This window comes from Electrona antarctica (assembly GCF_951216825.1).
Source record: "Electrona antarctica genome assembly, chromosome: 6".
NCBI classification, from domain to species: domain Eukaryota; kingdom Metazoa; phylum Chordata; class Actinopteri; order Myctophiformes; family Myctophidae; genus Electrona; species Electrona antarctica.
Window position 1 is genome coordinate 44,228,932 of NC_136811.1, and position 8,031 is coordinate 44,236,962.

Sequence of the window (8,031 nt, forward strand, 5' to 3'; positions counted from 1 at the left end):
ATGTACTGTACTGTATATCAAACTGGGTTTGAGGGTTGAGAATCTGTGGTGTAGACAGAATATACACTGCAGACACTGTTGACAAATCAACTAGAAGAGATCAGAGGAGGTGGGCTGGTGTCAGAAGAAGGAATGGAGGGAGGAGAGGAGGCTGGTGGTTCTGTGCTGTAGGTGTCAATGCTGCCAACACCACTCGCTATACAATCAAACCTGGGTTCACTAGCTCATTGGTTCCCAACCTTTTTAAGTACCACCTCAGAAACTCTTTGGCTCTCCAGGTACCACCATAATAACTGATGTTAAAATACCGGAGCGTATACCTGCCCTTTTTGTTCTATTCCTAAGCCAATAATGCTGCTACTCTGACAAAACCGTCTAATCACTAATCATCAGCACAGCTGATGATATTTCTAATGTGATTAATCCGTTCTCGAATCTTCTATGTGCTGTCATGCTCATTTCAGCAAGGCTGGATAGCCGCCCTATTTCAACCAATTGCTTGGTCAGAAGAACTATAGTAGTAATGTAAGTATTTAATTCCACTTCTTCCACTGTCTTTTTTCACCTTTTTCTGGGAGACTCCTCTGTGTACCACCAGAGGGGGATTCAAGTACCAGTTGTTGGGGAACCTCTAGCTCATACATGGGCAACTGGCGGCCCGGGGGCCACATGGGGCCCCCACCTTCACTTAATTCGGCCCTCAGGTTAATATCAGAATACTGATATATTATTGATTACAGCTGTTACAATTCCAAACATGCAAACATGACCCGCTTTTGTATGTCCAATGTGTTTGGATTTAGTTCATAAAGTTAACATAACTATAACTAAATTCATTTGAAATTAAATAAAAAGGTTATTTTTCAGGATTCCAATAAAAAGAAAACGGACACATTTCTTCAGCATTTCAATTAAAATAGAGCAAAAATAGCTGATCTACAGATAGGCTATTTTTGCTACGACAGTAATATGCAACGAGGCCCCTCTAGAGTGAATGTGGAAATATAGTGGCCCTCTCCATCGTCAAAGTTGCCCACCCCTAGCTTATTACCTCAGCACTGCACCAGAGCAACTGCCACTGGATATTATCACATGCATCACTGACCATAATGTCCTGCCATTTCGGACCTGCGATACACAGTGAAATCCTCAATGTTATTTTTAACTCTGAGAGTGCATGTAAATATGGACTAAATGGGAAAATAATGGACTTCCAAATTATGGGGGAAAAAAAGCCCTTACAGGTTTTTGTTTTTTTTAACCTGTAAAAGTAAAGTAAATCATACTCTAAAGCAGGCTAAATAGCTCTCTGCTCTTGCTGTCTGCACAGCAAAATCAATTTTTATACTCTCCGAGTTAAATCATCACTCAGGATTTTACTGTACCCATTAAGACTGACACTTTCACCTCTCTCTGAGAAGAGTGTGTATGCAGCGCTTCACTGTTGGAACTATTCACATTAAATATGGATATCCTTAATAATAAATGACAACTCTCTGGGATTGCACGTAGGCTTCCATAAAAATATGGTCCAATATTATTTTGTGACATAAAGCTGTTTGCAGGTTTGCTGCTCATTTTGCTGCTCAGTACAGTATGTTCTGCAGCCATACATGCTTTTCGACGTGGCAACAATTTGATATATATATTTTTCCTCACTTGACAGAGTATATTGTTATCCATTCTGTTAGTAGTGATATGCAGCCTTGTTTTAGTTATCCACTAAACAATACCACTTGTATGGGCCTGTATAGAATTGCACTTGGCATTTAAATTGTATTATGATGTTTGCCAATGCATTATGTTTAGTCTATCAAATGTTGGTTAGGTTTTATGCCATAATATAATACATGAAAAAAAAAAGTTTCATTCATTCATTCATTCAGTTTCATTTTTAGGCCAAAGTCTCTTCCATTTCGTCCTCCAGTGGCAAGTGTGCCGAAGACTGAGTGGGACTGGGTCTAGTTGGTTTCAGGTTGATGGAGCCATACAGTTTGGTCGAGCGTTTGGAATAAGCCACCAGCTTTCTCCTGTACAGCTCCCCCTTCCACATGGAGATCATCAGCAGCGTGGAGAGCACCACCCCGCCCAGCGTCAGCAGACACAGGCCTGCTATCACGCACCTGTCCAGGTGAGCGCCCACGCGCGCGCTCTCCATCTCCAGGCGCTCCATCTCCCTGGCCGACACGCTCTCGCGATCGTCCACCACGACGTCACGGGGCACCGCGTAGGAAATGACCACCAGGGAGATTCCGGTCACGAGGAACGTGACGGCGCTGATGAACCCATAGTCAACCGAAGAGCTGTCCGCGGAGGAGAGATCGTCCTCGGACATCATGAGCGATGGCTCCGGTAACGCCTCGACGAGGCAGCAGCTGTCGCCATTGCACTGCATGGCTTTATTGTGGAGACCTTTGCAACTCGGAGTCGTCCCCCCCGGGCTGGCTAGTCGCAGGTTAACGTTCTCATCAATGTAAGTGAACGAGGTCTCCAATTCCGCGTCGCAGCAGATTTTCGCCGCTCTCTCCTCCCCCAGGTGACCTAGTTTAACCTCCGCACTGGGCGCCGTCCTTGGTGCTGAATTACAGCAGCGTCCCCGCCGGCTGCAGCCCCGCTGCGCCGCCGCGCTGCGTGCGCGTCCTCTGGAGAGGAGCGCGTCTCCTCCTGTTGAGCGGCTCGAACTGCCACCGTGCTGCGGGCTGGAGGCGCTGCCGCGCGGATCATCATCGCCGGGTTGTCCGTCTTCTTCCTTATCTATGGGAAGCAGCTCCTGGGAAGCCATTCCCCAGTTGATTTCACGCTAATTATGTCTCCGCGGCGTTTCCAATCCGCAGCATTCCTGATAAGAGGACAGACATCAGTTCTGACTGAGTTACACACAGACAGGACTTAATTAAGATTTGCCTCTAGAGCAATGTAATGCGCCAACGTGATGTGTTACCGACCGTGTGTATAGCCTAATGCAAAAGTTATCAAAGTACACTATTGTTTTATCGACTAGCCTACTTAAAAGTTTGTCCGCTTGTTTATGTGTGAAATCCCTGGTCCGTTCGTGAAATGCGCTTAAGGTATAATTGTGAGAACCTTTAATAATTATCCAATTAGGAAAGCAATCCTAGTAAACCTAGATTAGACAAACTGAAATCCTATCAGAAAAGCAGAACAGATGAACGGTTGAACCTTTGGATAAGATGTCTTGGTCCATCAACATCCTATAACAACATATGAAATAGGCTATAGCTTTCTTCATAAATGTGTAGCTTACACAATCGCACCGCAAGATAATTATTGTCAATCTAGAATAACACGATTAGCTACAACAGCATGCTTTAGCCTGAATGGGGCAGTAGGCTAGTAGGCTAGGTAAGATGCTTTTCAATGCAAGGGTGGATCATCCACAACCGTTTTCTATCATCACAGCCACTGATAAGCTCACCGGGAACAAATACATAAAAGTACTTACTACGCTCGGGTTATTCAACATTCCTCGCCTCTGGTTTTCTTCATAGACAGATTCTACAAACAGGCGCGGCTGATAAAACGCGGTTTACGAGTAGTAGGTGAATATTAACCCTCCTCGATGCTGTGGCAGAGTGTCTGTCTGTCTGTCTGTAGGTCCCTCCCACGCTCGGCTTAGCCAGCCTCAGTGGTGCTGAAAAGAGCTCCCGGTATCCGTGCAGGACCGATTGAGATCACATCACACAACCGCTCACAGAGAGAGAAGCACACGAGAGCTAGAGGGGGATTTGAAAAAAATCTCAACGGAACTCTGGGACTTGAAGTTCATATTTTATAGAACACATCCCGTCTTGATTCTGCCTAGTATATTGTGAATTAACTGAAAGCCCTGCCCTACCTTTATACAAAAAAAAAAAACACGAACCATCACAAAATGCTTTTAGTCTCAATTTGATGAATAGCTCTATGACTCAAGATTACAAAAGCAGCTTCCATCATATCATTCTGGAGAGAGGAAAATGAATCTAGTAGGCTAGTGAAATTCAGATAACATTGCAAAACTGCAGTGCACATGGCCTACCATCTGTTCACCAGCAGCAGAAGATAAGTACTGGTCACAATGTCAAAGCTATCCTTTAATCCATGTTTAATCTAGAGAGTGTGGGGCTCATCTGATTTGTGACCTCCTCTAATTTCTTAGTAGAACATGTCATCTCATTTATTTATGATTTTCAGTCAGTCATTGTCTCAATACCCTGCAACACCATCAATAATACAGAAACAAATAAAAAACAGTTTTGAAAAGAAAGGCTTAAAAGCTCTCCACTATTTTGCTGTCCCACTTTAACTTGCCTATTAATATGTAGGCATGCAGGCTACAGTAGGCTGTTATACCTTATTTAGCACAAGCAGTACCAGCTATAAATATGGAGTCACCAATTTGCCCAGAGTCATAGTGGCCAGGATAATAGCTTTGGCATGTTTCCCAACAAGATTCCATTTAACAGATGAGTGTGTGTGTGTGTGTGTGTGTGTGTGTGTGTGTGTGTGTGTGTGTGCGTGCGTGCGTGCGTGCGTGCGTGCGTGCGTGTGCGCGCAAGTGTGTGAGGGAGAGAGAGATACAGAGAGCAAAATGGACGGTCAGATGGACTGAAAGAGACTTAGCCAGTTGAAAGATTTATACCACTGTTTTTACTTTAAGAAGTTGTTTGCAGAGTATACTGCCCACTGTGCCCAGTGCCCACCCTTTGACTGATGACAGTGCATTGTGATCATGTCATGATTAGGGCTGCAGTCAACTTTAGTCAACCTCAGGCAGAGAGAGAGAGAGAGAGAGAGAGAGAGAGAGAGAGAGAGAGAGTTAAAGACAAGCGAGAGAGAGAGAGACACTACTGTATGCTGATGCGTGGCTGTGTGCTTGACTCAGTATAGCTAACAACGGCATACTATCGGATGTTATCTGCTACAGTGCACCACTTCTCCTGCTGGCAAGGACACACACAGGCTTTAGAGGTGGGGGCGAGCGAGGCAGCACTGCTGCTTGAGGGCGAGGCAGGCTATAAATCCTTGTGGTGCGTCTCCTGCCACGGGAATACGCCCACGGAGGGAATGTAGATTAGGAAGTGTGGGTATGACAGCGCTCCCCTCCAGCGTGTGCTTCTGCCTGTTAGGAACAAGATCACAGAGATTCACGCTGTAAAATGATCCGTGTTAATGTAACTCTGAGTGTTTCAATAGAGTAGAAAAAAGAAGAAAAAAACAGAGACAAGGGGGAGCAGGAGTAGATGGGAGAAAAGTGAATGAGTGAGTGAGTGACAGTGAGTGAGTGAGTGACAGTGAGTGAGTGAGTGAGTGAGTGAGTGAGTGAGTGAGTGAGTGAGTGTGTGTGTGTGTGTGTGTGTGTGTGTGTGTGTGTGTGTGTGTGTGTGTGTGTGTGTGTGTATGTGCGTGCGTGCGTGCGTGCGTGCGTGCGTGCGTGCGTGCGTGCGTGCGTGCGTGCGTGCGTGCGTGCGTGCGTGCGTGCGTGCGTGCGTGCGTGCGTGCGTGTGTGTGTGTGAGAGAGTGAGAGAGAGAGAGAGAGAGAGAGTGAGAGAGAGTGACGGGGGTGAGCGGACATGAACATGTGCTTCTGAGTGAATTTAGTGAGCGTGAAAGGAAGTGTCCAACTGATGGAGTGAAGAAGCTATAACGAACGAGGGCATCCAGTGAGTCTGGAAGATAAAACATGCCTCCAGACCCCATCATAATCATTATGCTTCTCCAACTATTCATTCATACAGTGAGTCTGGACTCTGGAAGATAAAACATGCCTCCAGACCCCATCATAATCATTATGCTTCTCCAACTATTCATTTTGAAGTGGTGGTTAAGTTGATTAGATTAGAGCACAAGAGCTGCAGCTCTTCTATAGCCTACTGTCAAACATACTGTACTGCCTGTAATCACACTGACAGCGGCCCCAGAGCACATCTCCTGACTGGAGTGACATGGCCTGGTCTGCCCTGGCAGACGGTACATTATTAATAAGGTCGGTGGCACCGTCTTACTGTGTTGTTTTGGAGGCCAGGCACGCAAACCCTCGGGTCAGTCGCATAAAGCCTTCCATGGAGGAGACTTCCGTACAAGACAGTAGGTTGGCAGGGGAATTACGAGAAAGGGACCAGGGGAGGTGCTGGGTTAGGTTAGGTAACAGGCATTACATATTTAGCACTCAGGATTCGGGGTTCATTGACAGTGTCCCAACACAAGCAGTGTGGATTAGTAACATCTTCCTGCGTGCGTGCGTGTGTGCGTGCGTGCGTGCGTGCGTGCGTGCGTGCGTGCGTGCGTGCGTGCGTGCGTGCGTGCGTGCCTGCCTGCCTGCCTGCCTGCCTGCCTGCCTGCCTGCCTGCCTGCCTGTGATAATAATTGCTTATGACACTTTATCTACCCTGATTATCTTGATGCTGTTGTTATCATAATTGAGGTGCTGCTCTCAATTGAAGTTTCCCCAATGCAGCAGACGGTTTTGCACGCTAATGATTTAAGTTGCTTTTGATGAAGTTGCACCAGCATCTGGTGCTTCAATCTATTCAAATGCAGCAAAATATGGTCCTGACCATACTCTAGGCGTATTGTGGTGATATCATAATGTTAAGCTCTGGTGAGTTTGTGTATGCTAAATGGTGTGAGCAAAGCAGGAGAACCTATTTATGATAAAGATGATAAAGGCAAACATTTAAGAGGAAGGGTGGGTTTCATTCATTAAGCCAATGACGGATGCTTGACTTCAGGCCAAATTCAGGTCATTTGTGCCAAGCACTGAGTAGTTTGCTGGCACTGGTGCTGTGATACAAGTTTGTGGGCCTTTGTATTTGTTGTTGAAAGATTAGCAGGAATTCTTAATTAGGAAAAAGTGTGTGTGTGTGTGTGTGTGTGTGTGTGTGTGTGTGTGTGTGTGTGTGTGTGTGTGTGTGTGTGTGCGTGCGTGCGTGCGTGCGTGCGTGCGTGCGTGCGTGCGTGCGTGCGTGCGTGCGTGCGTGCGTGCGTGCGTGCGTGCGTGCGTGCGTGCGAGAGAGAAACCCAGACAGAGTTTATTTGTAGAGGAAGGCTGGTGGAGTTTGGGAGCAATGGTGAATAGCGTGGGCAGGCTGGAATGACAGGCATGAGCAAGCAGGTAAGCAGGCAGACGAGGAATGATCGTGAACTCACAAAGAGACAGTTAGTACAATCTGGAGGCCTGAAGCGTGTCATACTCACCACAGCTGGAGCTGAAACAACGATCTGGTGATGAGTGTGCGAACTTTCGGTGCCCGGGGTTTACATGCAGGAGAGGCGATGGACTGATAGATGGCAGGTGTGTTGGCTGAGGGGGGTGATTAAAGGCAGGTGTGCATGATCCAGGTACACACGCACACGGGGACACGCATGCACACACGCACGCACGCACGCACGCACGCACGCACGCACGCACGCACGCACGCACGCACACACACACACACACACACACACAAAAGAGACAAACAGCGGTAGAGGAAGTTACTGGGCCATGAAGCAAAAATATTACTCAGACAGATACACACAAGTCTGGGGCAACTCAAAATCTCAAGACACACCTGTATTCCTAGTGGGAATAGCCGACAAACTCACAATAATCCCATTTCCACCGGTTGGGAACCGGTTCAGTTCAGAACCAGTTCTTAGTCCATGAGCCAGACCTCCAAAATTGGAATGTTAATTATGAATTGTGTGGGCAAAACCATACCTATATTAAATTGTCCATATAAGTATGGACTTATAAGCTTTTTTTTTTTTAATGTTTGCCTATTTCCCTACATAATGCATTATTTGCAGATTTAAATGTACAATTTCAGAAAATGTGTGACGAAAAGAGAGTTGAGCCAGAAGGCAAAGCTCTCTGTCTACCGAGCAATCTTCGTTCCTACTCTCACCTATAGGTCATGAAGTGTGGGTCAATTTAATATATAGGTTAGGTATGGTTTTGCCCACTCAATTCATAGTTAACGTTCCAATTTTGGAGGTCTGGTCTAAAAACTGGTTCTGAACTGAACCGGTTCCCAACCGGTGGAAAGG

The 8,031-nt window shown here is 46.3% G+C and overlaps 1 protein-coding gene across 1 annotated transcript; it reads right to left on the minus strand.

Moving 5' to 3' along the window:
• Nucleotides 1–1,894: 1,894 nt before the first annotated feature.
• tmem74 (transmembrane protein 74) lies at nucleotides 1,895–2,528 on the minus strand (the record flags this gene model as incomplete). The annotated part of the gene is made up of 1 exon (XM_079503783.1): nucleotides 1,895–2,528. The coding sequence occupies exon 1, from the start codon at nucleotides 2,393–2,395 to the stop codon at nucleotides 1,895–1,897; it is 501 nt and encodes a 166-aa protein (XP_079359909.1). The 5' UTR covers nucleotides 2,396–2,528.
• Nucleotides 2,529–8,031: the final 5,503 nt, after the last annotated feature.